Source organism: Oncorhynchus mykiss, chromosome 7 (assembly GCF_013265735.2).
Source record: "Oncorhynchus mykiss isolate Arlee chromosome 7, USDA_OmykA_1.1, whole genome shotgun sequence".
Taxonomy (NCBI): Eukaryota; Metazoa; Chordata; class Actinopteri; order Salmoniformes; family Salmonidae; genus Oncorhynchus; species Oncorhynchus mykiss.
In genome coordinates this window covers 39,310,460-39,325,587 of record NC_048571.1, presented here as the reverse complement: position 1 = coordinate 39,325,587, position 15,128 = coordinate 39,310,460, and the positions used below count along the sequence as shown (strand labels likewise).

At 42.6% G+C, this 15,128-nt stretch overlaps 1 protein-coding gene across 6 annotated transcripts in view; it reads left to right on the top strand.

The window, feature by feature from the left end:
- LOC110527731 (protein kinase C and casein kinase substrate in neurons protein 1) overlaps positions 1 to 10,421 on the top strand; it is a 54,361-nt gene extending 43,940 nt beyond the window's left edge. For 4 of the 6 annotated variants that reach the window (XM_036983221.1, XM_036983223.1, XM_036983224.1 and 1 more), the window contains exons 4-10: positions 6,047 to 6,282; positions 6,472 to 6,627; positions 7,629 to 7,804; positions 7,948 to 8,068; positions 8,268 to 8,398; positions 9,307 to 9,515; positions 10,191 to 10,300. In XM_036983221.1, coding sequence (XP_036839116.1) covers positions 6,047 to 6,282; positions 6,472 to 6,627; positions 7,629 to 7,804; positions 7,948 to 8,068; positions 8,268 to 8,398; positions 9,307 to 9,515; positions 10,191 to 10,300 — 1,139 coding nt within the window. Of the gene's footprint in view, positions 1 to 6,046; positions 6,283 to 6,471; positions 6,628 to 7,628; positions 7,805 to 7,947; positions 8,069 to 8,267; positions 8,399 to 9,306; positions 9,516 to 9,860; positions 9,922 to 10,190 lie in introns of all 6 variants that reach the window. The other 2 variants (XM_021609198.2, XM_021609197.2) reach the window with 2 other exon arrangements.
- The last annotated feature ends 4,707 nt before the right edge of the window (positions 10,422 to 15,128 follow it).

Genomic DNA, 15,128 nt, shown 5'->3' with positions numbered 1-15,128 from the left:
GAGTCCCATAGGGCAGCTCACAATTGGACCAGTGTCGTCCGGGTTTGGCCGGTGTAGGCCATCATTTTAAATAAGAATTTGTTCTTAACTGACTTGCCTAGTTAAATAAAGGTTAAAAATAAATAAAAATAAAAATAATTACAAAAAAATTATATATTTATAATAAAGTAGTATGTTTCGTCATCAACAATTCCTGGTGTACTGAAGTTGAAGACATGCAGACCCCACCATATGCCAAAGGAATTCACGAGTGCTATTATCACAGCTGTGTACTGTACATACTGCCACAAGCAAACGCAGCACTCAGGAATTGTACAAGATCATTCGTCAGCAAGAATACTCTCACCTGGAAGCAGTCTTTTTTTTTGTGGGTGACTTTAACCAAGCACTGCTAAAAAAAATGTTTGCCAAAATATCAACAACATTTATTCTGCCCCACAAGAAAAAAAATGTGCTGGACCATGTACTGTATATGCAAACATCTGTGACACGTACAAAGCCATCCCCTCCCCCCACTTCGGCCAATCAGATCACGTCTCTCTGTCCCTACTCCCTGTGTACAATCAGCAACTCAAGAGGGAGCCACCGACGCAGAGAATAGTGTGGCGCTGGACAAAGGATGCAGACTCAATGTTGCAGGACTGTTTTGAGAATACTGATTGAAATATGTTCAAAGATTCCTCCACCCAGGACTCATCCATCAACATTCAGGAATATGCATTGTCAGTCACAGGCTTCATTAGGAAATGTGTTGATGATGTTGTACCCACAATAACAGTCCAGACATACCCCAACCAAAAACCCTGTATGAACGGTGATATCTGTTCCATGCTGAGAGCCCGTACTGCAGCATTCAATGTAGGCAGAATGAACCTCGATGACTCTGTGGTGCGCAATGTGTACAAGGCAAGCAGGTACGAGCTCCGCAAATCCATTAGGGATGCAAAAAGACAATACAGACTCAATACAGACTCTACTCGTGACGCATGTGGCAAGGACTACAGACTATCACGGACTACAAAGGCAAATCCAGTGTTGTGGTGCCCACCAAAGCCTCCCTCCCGAAACGAGCTTAACACATTCTATGCTCGTTTCGAGGCAGACAATACCGAGCCATCTTGGAAGACTGTCTCTTCTCCGGACTATCAAGTGCTTTCGCTCTCTGAGGCTGATGTGAGGGAAAACTCTCAAAAGAGTGAATACTCCTCACCAAACCGCCGGCCCAGGTGTCATCCCTGGCCGCGTCCAGTGTGTGCTGACCAGCTGACGGGCGTCTTCTCTGACATCTTCAACCTGTCCCAGGCTGAAATCCCCACCTGCTTCAAGGTGAACACCATCCCAGAGCCCAAGAAAAGGTGACATGCCCAAATGATTATTCCCCTGTCACACTCACCCCGGTCAACATGAAGCGCTTTGAGAGGCTGGTCATAATCCACACACTGGACTCACTCCAATTTGCCAGCTGTTCCAACAGATCTATGGAACATGCCATTTCCGACACTATTCACACTGCCGTAACACATCTGGACAAGATTAACACCTGTTTGAGAATGCTGTTCATTGAATACCTTTCAGCATTTCCTCCAAGCTCGACACCAAGCTCACAGCCCTGGGTCTGAACACCACCCTCTGCAACTGGAACCTGGACTTCCTGAACGGCAGACCACAGGCTGTGAGGATTGGCAACAGCACCTCCTCCACACTGACTCTTAACACATGGACCCCCAGTGGTGTCCTCAGCCGTCTACTGTACTCTCTCTTCACCCACGACTGCGTGGCTTTGCACGACACCAACTCCATCATCAAGTTTGCTGACGACACCATGGTTGTAGGCCAAATAACCAACAACAACAAGTCAGCCAATAGGAACGAAGTAAGTGAACTGGCAATGTGGGGTAGGACAACAACTTTTCCCTCCTTAAGCAAAGGAGTTAATTGTTGACTTCAAGAAGCAGAGGATGGAACATTCCCACCTCCGCATAAATGGGAGAGAGTAGAGAGAGTCAGCACATGACCGAGAACTTGACAAGGACCAACAACCCCACCACTCTTGTCAAAAGGGTGCAACAGCATCTCTACCTCCTAAGGCAGTTGTAGAAATTGGCCATGCCACCACGGGTCCTCCAAATACTACAGCTGCACCACCGAGAGCATCCTGGTAGGTTGCCTCACGGCCTGGTACAGGAATTGCTCCGTCCACGACTGCAATGCCCTCCAGTGGCTGGTGAAGATGGCCCACCCATCCAGGATATCTACTCAAAACGGTGCCTGAGGAAGGCCCGCAGCATCATCAAGGATCCCACACACCCCAGCCACAAGCTGTTCAATTACTTACCGTCAGGGAAATTGTATCGGAGCATGAGGTCTGATACCGGCAGAGACAGTTTTTATCTACAAGCCATGAGACTGCTGAACACTTGAACTGGACTGACCTGCTCTGATTCTCCACACTTTAGCACACAGACAGACACACGCACACACATGCGCGTGAACACACACACACACACACACGCGCGTGAACACACACACATATACACACACACACACACACACACATCACAACCTCTGCTACCTGACTCCTCCCCCAATCCCCCCTTCCCCAAAACACGTGTAAATAACGGACTATAAATTGTGCCGGCCTGTATTATGCTTACGTTAACATGAATATATTATTCTATTGAGAATTTTACATTTACTTTATGTTTGTATTCTTATCTTTTATCTTTTATTATTTCTTATTATTGTTGCTTTGTCGAGAAGGAACCTGTAAATAATAATTTCATTGGTACCATGTGTATCCCATACATACAACTAATAAAACACTCTCACACAAAACCCACACACATTCACATACACTACATATGCACACACACACATAACACCAACACTCATACCAACACACCACAAACCCAAACCCGGACACCGACACAACACAAACAAACAGAGACAACTACACGCGCACACACTTTTTACACTCATAATATGCTGCTGCTACTCTGTTCTTTATTTTACTCTTATTAATATCTATCCTGATGCCAAGTCACTTTACCCTGCCCTCATGTACATACAGTATCTACCTCAAACACCTCATTCCCCTGCACATTGATCTGGTACTGATACTCCCTGTATATAGCTCCATTATTGTGTCTTTTATTCCTCTTGTGTTACTATTTTTCTTTGTATTATTATTTGTTATAACTGACTCACTGGGACAGGCACGTAGTCAAGCATTTCACGGTAAAGTCTACACCTGTTGTATTCGCCACGTGACAAATAAAATGTGACCTTCGTCCAGTGTTTGTAGGCCTGAGGTAGAGTCTGTACAGATGAGTGTGCTTGGTGGTCTATTCTCTTCTATCCAGGTTAGGGCTAAGATATAGGCCAACGAGTTCAGAGGTGAATTACCAAAGGTTATTTGTTAGTCTTTTTTTCTTGGCGAACTGTATGGGATAGTGAAGGCTGCTGAGAATGTGTGTTAGAGGCGTGGTAGAGGCGTGGCTTTTCATACCCTGCTGTCAGCAGTCCTTCCGCCTCTTTACCCTCCTTCCCGAATCATCTACAGTAGGCTAAAATCGACTTTTACTAATCCAACCTACAGAATAAACCAACAGCCCACTTCAACTGCAATAACATTCTCAGTAGCGGTTACAGACATATATTTGTCTTGCTATGACTGTTTATGTTGTTGTTCGTCTTCTGTAACTGAATGCACTGACTGTAATAACTATTGTTATTCATTAATGAGCTCCGCCCCCAAAACAAGTACAAATCTGTTCAGCCCGGACCAGACCAAATCTGAACGAAACACAGACATCTACGCTATGTTTCACAAGTTTGAACAGCACAGTACAGTATGGCACAGTTCAGTACAGTAGAGCACAGTAGAGTACAGCATGGTACGGTACATTTTATTCAGTAGAGTATGGTACGGTACAGTAGAGTTTAATTCAATAGAGTACAGTACAGTTTAATTCAGTAGTGTACAGTCGAATACAGTACTTTAAAGTACGGTACAATACAGTACATTATACTGTGCCATGCTCTTCCGTGCCGTGCCGAGCTGTACTGAACTTTACTTTACTTTTCTTTATTTACTGTACTCTGCTGTGCTGTACTGTATTGAACTATAATATACTTTTCTTTACTGTAGGGGGAAAGTGGGGTAAGTTGAGCCAAAGGGTTAATTGACCCACCCCTTGTTTCTCGGAAACCATACACAAAATGAATAATGTGCCCAAATGTTTAGGGAGAGGTCATCATTTCAAGTTGCAAGTTAGGTCCACAAAAAGTATTTTCACAAAGTCTCATTCATTTAGTATGTTATAGGTTCTATGATGCTTGTATCTAAACCAAAGTAGATTGTTTTAAGATTGTTTTGTGCTAGGTTTTGAACCAACAATGAAATTGCATCCTTGTATATGTGTGGGCTAATATAGTGAAAATGTTAACCTTGGGGTAAGTTGAGCCAATGGCCACCATACCCCATACAAATGATAATTGCATTTTGTCAGTTTTACTCACATGCATAATGTTTTTGCAACGTGTCATGCATATGAACTCAAGATAGTGTATTTGTACTGTTCCAGAGCAGACATCATCATGTCCCGTGCATACAAACGTAAAACAAGCAGAGGTCTGGCCCCCCCACTTGAGGTTCTTGAGAGAGCAGCCAAGAAAGTGAGAGACAGAGGGCTCTACATGGAATCCAAAAGTGTTCTACGTGGAACCAAAAAGGGTTATTCAAAAGCTTCTCCTATGGGGACAGCCAAAGAACCGTTTTAGGTTCTAGGTAGCACCTTGTTGTAGCTTCTCTTTCTCACAGGAACATGTTTGTTTTCTTTTCTTGTTGTCAATGTGCCTCTTCAGTGTCATTCAGTCTATCTGTTCATCCCTTGCTGCTGCTCCAATGGACTTATTCCCTTCTCTCACTTCCTTGGCTGCTCTCTCAAGAACCTCAAGGGGTCTTGACCGGTAACTGCCGGAGTACCGTTTTGGAACCCATGTTTTTGATCAAGAACCTCGCAGACCAGTTTTCATGGGCTTAGTAGCTTCAAATGCAGAGAACTTGCCTACGAATTGGCAAATCGAAACAACATCCCTTTCCCCAGATAACTGGTCAAAAAATGGAAGGGTAATTAATATCGAAAAGAGGGATCCATATCTGAATGTAGGCATACATTTAAGATATACAATATACCACACCCATATTCCATGAATTAAACTTTGACCTACCAACACCATCACCCACTGTCACATGACACTATCAGCCACATACTCCTCTCTCCTCTCCTGTACTGTAGTGTGCTGTACTGTGCTTTCCAAACTTGGGAAACATGGATTTCTATGATTGGTTCAGATTTGGTACGGACCAACCAAAGCTGAACCAATCATAGACGTCTATGTTTGGGCTAAATATAGGCTAGTCCGGACTGGATGTCTGTGGATGTTGAAATCAAGGCCACTCCGGACCAGACCAAATCTGGACCAAACATAGATGTCTACGATTGGTTCAGAAATCAAGGCCGGTCCGGACCACACCAAGAACAGACCAAAAAAACATGTCGGGACAGGACCAAAAACAGACATCGAAACAACGTCGGCATTAGTCTGTGCTTAGTGGGTGCATGCTATTTTTAAGCAATAAAGTCTAGGGAGGTGTGGTTTATGGCCAATATAACAAAGATAAGGGCTGTTCTTAGGCACATATCTCACAAACCTCCGAGGTGCCTTATTGCTATTATAAACTGGTTACCAACGTTAATTAGAGCAGTAAAAATAAATACATGTTGTGTCATACCCGGGGTATACGGTCTGATATACTGTACCCCGGCTATCAGCCAATCAGCATTCAAGGCTTGAACCACCCATTTTAGAATTTGTAATAAACTCTTTCTAGTTTTGTCAGTACCGTAAACGCAATGTGCGGGATCTTCTTTTCTCTAGACAGTTTTGCCATGGAATAAAACTGCTATTAGTCATGAAGTAATACTGGAGTATTCTGTTTTTAAAATTGCTAATGGACCTCCCCCTTCTCCCTCTCCCTCAGGACCCCAGTACGGCAGTGTGGAGAGGGCCTGGGTGGCAGTGATGACAGAGGCTGAGAAGGTAAGTGAGCTGCACCAGGATGTGAAGAACAACCTGGTCAACAATGACTTTGAGAAGGTGAAGAACTGGCAGAAGGACTCCTTCCACAAACAGATGATGGGAGGCTTCAAGGAAACCAAAGAGGCAGAGGAAGGCTTCAAGAAGGCCCAGAAACCGTGGGCCAAGAAGCTCAAGGAGGTGAGGGGCAACCACCTGAACTACACTTAGAATGATGTAGCATTTTCCTCAAATTGAGCTGTCATTGACGTTGAGGTCCGGATCAGAACATGCACCATGCTCTGCTGTAACCTTGAAGTCGTTTGCATTGAAATGATGTCCCCAAAGGGTTCATGTCCTTCTAAAATATACAATTTCTTCTCTCCTCAGCTTGAGACTGCCAAGAAGACGTACCACCTGGCTTGTAAGGAGGAGAAGGTGGCGTCGATCAGAGAGGCCAACAGCAAGGCAGACGCCTCAGTCACGGCCGACCAGCAAAAGAAGCTCCTGGACAAGGTGGACAGGTGCAAGCAGGATTCTCAGAAGGTGAGCAACCCAGACCCCTACTGCCCAGATCAGGGCGTAAGAGCTTACATCCACCAAGGCATAGCAGTAGCACCCACCTGGCTGAGACACGACAGCCATTTTGTGCCGGAACACTGATTACCACACATCAGCTATCATCACAGTGAAGAGTCCTTTCTGCTAATCAGTATTCACACTGAGAGCTGCAATCACGGCGAGTGGAGAGGAGAGTGTGAATCAAATCAACTCCAGCTATTTTAAGACTAATCTGGGTCACACACTGCAGAGCTTAATCCTGCAGTTGCCACCTTCCATTGCTCAATCCTCTCTTCCTCCTCCTTCTTTTTTATAAATGTTTTAATTTTTATTTCACCTGTATTTAACCAGGTAGGCCAGTTGGAAACAAGTTCTCATTTATAACTGCGACCTGGCCAAGATAAAGCAAAGCAGCGCGACAAACAACAACAACACAGAGCTACACATGGGATAAACAAAAAGTACAGTCAATGTTAGTGAGGCCTCTCATCTCATTGCCATTACTAGTTCCAGGAGTAGTTCTTGACCAGTTAAAGAACTACAGCCCAGAGAGGACCTATTTACTAGTATAGTGGACTTTACTCTGCTGAGGCCACTGGGATGATTTCACAGCCTTGCTGCCCCTTGACCCACTCGAGCCATGACTTATGTTCAATAACACTGTCTTAGAACTACTGTGAGGACCCCTAATTATCATTCAACCTTGGTCAACATCAATCACCACCACTTCTCAGTAACCCCAAGCCTCTAAAGGCCTTGCTATGCAGAGGCTAGAACGATCTAACTGACTAGAAAAAGGAAAGTCACTGTAGAATGTGTAGAATATTGACAGTAAAATACCCCGTATGAAAAGTCCCTGACACATTAAAATACAACAAATATTAAGCTTCTCACATATTAAGGGGTCCACCACCCCTCAGCTCTGAACTGTACAGCCAAGTGTGGTTGTTTATCCCTTAACATACTGTGTGATCTTCCCCATGCAGGCTAAGGAGAAGTATGAGAAGACTCTGGATGAGCTGAGGAACTGTACGCCCCAGTACATGGAGAACATGGAGACAGTGTTTGACACGTGTCAGCAGTTTGAGGAGAAGAGACTGCGGTTCCTCAGGGAGGTGCTGTTGGACATCAAACGACACCTCAACCTCACCGAGAACCAAAGGTAGGGCCATACTCACACACGTGCACGCACACACACACACACACCTTGGCCCACCACCTGGGCACCACCATAATGGTACACTGAGTCAAGATGAATGTGTCAGAACAGAGGTGTAACTGCTGTCTATCTCCGTCTGTCTTCAGCTATGCCACAGTGTACAGGGACCTGGAGCACACCATCGCCTCTGCCAGCGCACAGGAGGACCTGAAATGGTTCAGCAACAACCACGGCCCTGGCATGCATATGAACTGGCCCCAGTTTGAGGTACACACCCACCGCTTCCCAGTTAGCCTCACAATACATGTGTTTAATTGATCGCTTTTAACTCATGGTATGAATTCATTTTAATTCACTTCCCCCATTGACTGAACAGGAACAATCAGGCTTCGACTGGTAACTATGGCTTGCTCCCTGTCTTCCCTCCGTCTGTCCGTCCTTCCTTTCTTTCCGTCCTTCCTTCCAGGAGTACAACCCAGAGATCACTCACATGATCAGCAAGCGAGAGAAGTCAAAGAAAGGAGCAGACGGTATCATGCTGACCAACGTGACAGCGGCACCGGACTATGTGGCTGCATCGGCTGGAGACAGGGGCAGGTAGGTCTCACAGACACCTCCACCACTACGGTTACCTTCTGTAGTAGAACAGATATGCCTCTCTAACGTGTAGAATAACTGTGAGTGTCATCACAGAGACCATTTTTTTTTTTTTTTAACGATACTAACAACAGAATTTATCTCAAAACATCTCATTTTTACATTGTGCAGTATGTCAGTGATGTAATTGGCATTTTGCAATAGTAAGCAAGTACTTTAAGTCTTGGACAAGCAAGCTTTGTCCGAGCCAGAATGGCCCATAGGTGCAATGGGGAATTGTGCAATAGGCAAAGTATGAATTCTGTGTATGAGATGTTATATCTGTTGTTTGCTCAAGACCATCTTCCCACGTATTGGATGGGGGCTATAAAATGTATCTTGTCTTGTCTTATCGGATGTCCTTGCGATAGCAACAATGATTCATGTGGATGTAAAGTCAACAGTTCATAAATTGCAAAGCACGCAATGTCATCGCAAGCTAGAGTATCATTAACTCGATGTGAAATGTCACAGTTGAGTTTGGTAATATCTCCCACAAGGGCTGTTTAGTGGCCAGAAGATGATGTCACCCCAGTTGTTTTTGCATTGTCAGTATGATCATAGCAGAACAGGGAAGTGGGGGGTGTATTCTTTTGCATGTTTTCTCGTGCTGGGTCAACATGAATGTATGAGAGATCAGCTCTTAAAGGACAATGGAAGTGAAACATCCAGTTTATGTCTCCAATTCACTCACCTTGGTTCGACTGGAACGTAGCAACAGCCCTTTCTCCTCTGTGCTGGTCACATGATGACCATGATGATGGATAGTGGTCCTAGTTACTGGAGGAAACTTGTGTGGAAACGTGTGGTCAACTGTTCTGCAACTGATGATGATGGTCCATGATGTTGAAACATCTCCTCCTCCACAGTGTGAGCAGCTCTGATAAGAACCAGGCCTACTCCTCCCAGGACCAGTCGGCAGAGTGGTCAGACGATGAGCAGGCCGCGCCAAACTCCGGCTCAGACACCAATGGGGGTGGGGCCAACCCCTTTGAGGAGGAGTCAGCGAAGGGTGTGCGGGTGAGGGCGCTGTATGACTATGACGGGCAGGAACAGGACGAACTCACCTTTAAAGCAGGTGAGAATCCCAACGAGAACTAACAACTCTATTTGGTTGTTTGGTTGTAATTCTGTGTTTTTTTGTCATGTTGCCATGTCTATCTTTTTCAAATGTAATGCCACAAATCAATTTTCCATTTGGGACAGTAAAGTTGCTACTACTACTAAGAACTGAACATTTTAGAAACAGAGCCTGTTGATTGGATGCTGTTAAGAAAGACACTAAATTGTGCCCTGAACTTTTCAAATATATTTGTTTTGTTATTTATTTTATATATGATATAAACCAAACAGTAGGATATGAGGTTTCCAGAGTTAAAAAGGAAGTTATTTTTTGTCTCATTACATTTTTCATCCCAAAAAGAAAACAAACAATAGCAACACCCACGGCACCTGGCATGCATATGAACTGGCACCAGTTTGAGGTACAGTTTGCAAAAAGTCATCAACACACACATCTCAGATTTAACCCAGATTTCAACCAAAAATCAACAACAGAGTTTCAAGGTTTGGTTGATTTCAAATAGAATTGTAATTGAATTCATGTTTGTTGATAACTCAATCTAATATAAAATCCAAAATCGTACAGTATGTCAATATGATGTCTCTTTCTACCTTTACCTTCCTCTCTCTCCCTCCTTCTCTCTCACTCTCTTTCTCTCTTTCTCTCTCTCTCTCTTTCCTGTGTACACAGGAGACGAGCTGACTAAACTAGAAGACGAGGATGAGCAGGGTTGGTGTAAAGGCCGGTTGGACAGTGGCCAGCTGGGCTTGTATCCTGCTAATTACGTGGAGCCCGTCTAGCTGCTTGTGTACGAGGAGGACACTGCCCCATTGGTTAGTCACCCAGACTGAACCGTCTGATCATACTGCACATTACCAGAGACTACAAAGCAATGCTTCCCCATCCCTCCTCTCTACCTGTGCAATCAACACACAGACTGAGCCGTCTTTATTTAAACACTCCCCTAGGACCCACATCAGACAAAGGCAGTACCAACACGACCAACACATATCAACCACAACACTGGGCTTGGGACCATGGTCGAACCACGTCGATATACGTGTGCCAACAACAAACACCACAACCGAGAAGCGCAGGAAAATAATTCAGCATTTTTGTGTAGCTGTGTTCTATTCCAGTGTTGTGCAGTGGTTATGATGACATTCACATGGCAGAAAGTATATTCCCTCATAACATAAGACATGGTTTAGTCCAGGGTGCTTGCATAGCCAGAATGAGCTATGTAAATGAGCTAGGTGCATTGTAAATATGTGCTGAGGGGTCTGTCATTCCATGTAAGGTTCTAAAAGTCCCCCTGTGAAACAGCAGCAGCATGACATTAATGACCTTTAGCTGCAGGATCACTGACAAATCACTGTTGAGCAGAGCAGAGCACAGCAGTACTACGCTGTTGAGCCTTGTTCAGTGTAATGGCATCGAACAGTGTTTCTCTACCCTCGTTGTACCAGAGACTGGCAAGCTATGGTTCTCCTCTTTGGATGACCGTTTAGTTGAAAAGCTTCTCTCAAGATCAGACGATGTTGGTGTCAGACAGATGAGGGACCACTCAGTAACGTCTCAGGGGCCCGGTGCCAGACCAGGGACCGAGGGTTGAAGAAACACCGGTATAGGACATATTCTTTCCCTAAATCAGCATTGAGATAATGTACTTGTAGACTCATCACTTTATGTCGTTTTTCTTTTGTCTTAAAGTGCACGCTGTGTTCATTGAGAAATATGAAAAATATGCTTTATTGTTCTGATTTCTTTTGTCCTTTTTTTCTTTAGCACGTATTGGGTTTAGGTAGTGCATTCCTCAGCCTATGTGGGCCTCCACAAGGGTTCAGCGCAATGATAGCATTGACCCAACTCCACTAACGGGTTAAACGGTTTGTCATCAGAAATGAACTGTCGCCGACCAAATTAAAGTTAGACAAAGACATTTAGGAATATGAGAGAATCCTGGGAATTCACTGTACATTTATCGTAGCAAACTAACGAGAGTCCCACTGCCCCATGCGAGATACTAGATTCTATCCATAGATAGTAAACACGTGCATTTTTTTTATGAATGAAAAGGAGTCACCTTAACTGTATCCCTGCTCAGTCTCTGTCTCTCTCCACCTTGCTCTTCCTGATCTAACGGTCATTGCATACTAGATCACAATATGCTGTTAAATACTACTGAAAGTGAGCCTACTGTACATGTTGACCAAATCATTCCTTCTTTTTAGTTAATGTTTTTATCCTGTCAGTTGAATCCTTAATCCTTAACATCATTTTAGAAACTGATGCCAATGATTTGTGTCTCTTGGCAAAATTGAGACTTATCAATTTTAAATAATATCCCCATTTTAAATAATGGGGATAACGTGAATCTATACAGCACACAATCCTTAATCCTTGTCTACTGAACTCGTGAATCATAGAGAATCTGCAGCGGAGATAATACCTATAGAACGTGTGACTGTTATTATATACATACAGTATGTGTGTGTGTGTGTGTATATATGTGTGTGTGTGTGTGTGTGTGTATGTATATATATATATATATATATATATATATATATATATATATATATATACAGTATATATATATATATATATATATACAGTATATATATATATATATATATATGAGGAAACTGTCTTTTCTGCTGCTCATTTTGTTCATTTTGGAGATCTGGGATATAGCGGACTGCACTTCCGATAGTGGGATTAAACGTTTTAACCATCAGCTCTCCAAATGAAACCCAAGCCTAGCTAAATCAGTAAATGCTTCACCTGAGCCACACCACCCATGCCCACAACACACACACACACACACACACTAACAGAGAGAGAAGAGAGCCTGTGTACACAGACACTGGCTCAGTGCATCTGGAAAGACCCAGTTAAATTACCACCATGAAAAGACACAACTAGTGCACATGCTCTTTTAAACTATTGTAGACTCCTTTAGCCAGTTCAGCGCCCCAATAAAGTGCAGATAGTACACTATTGTCTGTGTACCCAGCACACACAATGCATTGTATCTAAATCAAAATGAGATTGTTTACAATACTGTTGTACACATGTCATCTAATTTGAATATGATTATGATGTAAGTACAGTCATTTACATCCTGACCATGGTGTTCACACAGAAATGCACGTGAAGCCGCGACAGGATGGTGAATATGTAAAGATGTTTTAAACTTTTATTTGACCTTGTTTTGCATACAGTATGTAGGGGAACCAGTGGTTGTGGGAAAGCCCTAGTGGTCTACAAGTCTGTCTGTTGAGAATAGTAGTTCTGTAATCTTGAAACTGTAGTGCCTGTTCATCTGCATACAACAAAATAAAAGGCTTTATCTGAGCATTGGAACGACTATTGTGATGATAGGTATATGCATTATGTGGATAGAGGGGTGATATACACACATCCATTAAAAAAAAAATGTTTTTTTTGTACACTGCGAATTGACCGTTTGATTACATTGAGGCATGATCACTTTTTGTTGTTGTTGCTAAATTCCTGGTGATTTGACTATTTGTTGACCAAAAATGTTGGTCATAAGCATGTATGAGACTCTATAATGTCTTTTGGCAAGTCTTATAATAATGAATTATCCTGCAAGCTGTAAATAAAGCCTTACCTATAACACACCACTAGAGGTCATCAGTAAACACAAAGAACTTCAGCTCCTACTCTTTCTGTATCAAATGCCCCTAACAACAATCACTATTTGGGTTGACATCTAATGGGGGAGGAACATCTACAAATACAGGTGCTATGACTTTTTATGTATGAATGAAATTATGGTTGCAGATTTTTTTTTAAAGTAAATATCATATTTTATGGCACCGTTACTTTTTGTATTTATTCCCTGAGCGAGACATTCTGACCTTTCTATCAAGCCGCCATATTCACCTCGAGGTGATATATGTTGAACTTGTTATGACCTTTATAGATGAATATCATATTTCAACCAGTATTTAAATAGTGTAGATCTTACGGTGTCTTTTCTTACAGGAACTTTTTTTGGCAGCTGCATTCATAATAAAGACCAACGATGAATCGTGCAGAAAATATTTTTTTGAAATATGATGATTTTACAGTTCATGGTAATAAAAGACCAATTAAAGCCAACAAATAAAATGTAACAAACAATACACCAGTTGCACGTTTAACATAAAGATAAATATTTGAGGATAGCGTGATAAAATAGGTATGAACAGGCAGGGTAGACAGCAGTATAGAGGCTGGAGGTGGAATATTTTATGAAGAGATGACCCTTGTCCAGACTGGTGAAATCTGACATACGCATACAGTGCTTTAGGAAAGTATCGCATCCCTTGACTTTTTCCACATTTTGTTGTGTTACAGCCTGATTTTAAAATGGATTAAATTGTGTCACTGGCTTTCACACAGTTCCCCATGAGAGGAATTATGTTTTTAGATTTTTTTAAAAAATGAATTAAAAATGAAAACCTGAAATGTCTGGCGTCAATAAGTATCCAACACCTTTGTTATGACAAGCCTTCAGGAGTAAAAGTGTGCTTAACAAGTCACACAATAAGTTGCATGGACTAGAGTTTTGAATGACTACCTCATCTCTGTACCCTACACATACAATAATCTGTACGGTCCCACAGTTAAGCAGTGAATTTCAAACACAGATTCAACCACAAAGACCGGGGAGGTTTTTCAATGCCTCGCAAAGAAGGCCACCAATTGGTAGATGGATAAAAAAATAAAAAGAAGCAGACACTGAATATCCCTTTGAGCATGGTGAAGTTATTGATTACACTTTGGATGGTGTATCAATACACCCAGTCACTACAAAGACACAGGCATCCTTCATATCTCAGCTAAGCAGAGTCAAAATCCTAGAAGATAACCTGGTTCAGTCTGCTTTTCAACACACTGGGAGACAAATTCACCATTCAGCAAGACAATAACCTGAGACACAAGGCCAAATATACACTGTGGTTGCTTACCAAAATGACATTGAATGTTCCTGAGTGGCCTAGTTTCAGTTTTGACTTAAATATATTGAGAATCTATGGCAAGAATAGAAAATGGCTGTCTAATGATCCTCAACAACCAACTTGATAGAGCTTGAAGAATTTTTGAAAGAATAATGCGCAAATATTGTACAATCCAAGTGTGAAAAGCTCCTAGGGACTTACCCAGAAATACCCACAGCACAGTGCACAGTGCATTTGGAAAATATTCAGACCCCTTTCTACATTTTGTTGCGTTACAGCTTTATTCTAAAATGGATTCAATAATTTATACTTTATTTTTCTCATCAATTTAAGGACAAGATTTTGCACATTTATTAAAAATTAAAAACAGATACCTTTTTTACATGTATTCAGACCCTTTGTTATGAGACTCGAAATTAAGCCGAGGTGCATCCTGTCTCCATTGATCATCCTTGAGATGTTTCTACAACTTGATTGGGCTCTGGCCCAGCCAAGACAACGCAGGAGTGACTTCGGGACAAGTCTCTGAATGTCCTTGAGCGGCCCAGCCAGAGCCCGGACTTGAACCTAAATTGAACATCTCTGGAGAGACCTGAAGATTGCTGTGCAGCGACGCTCCCCATCCAACCTTACAGAGCTTGAGAGAATCTGCGGA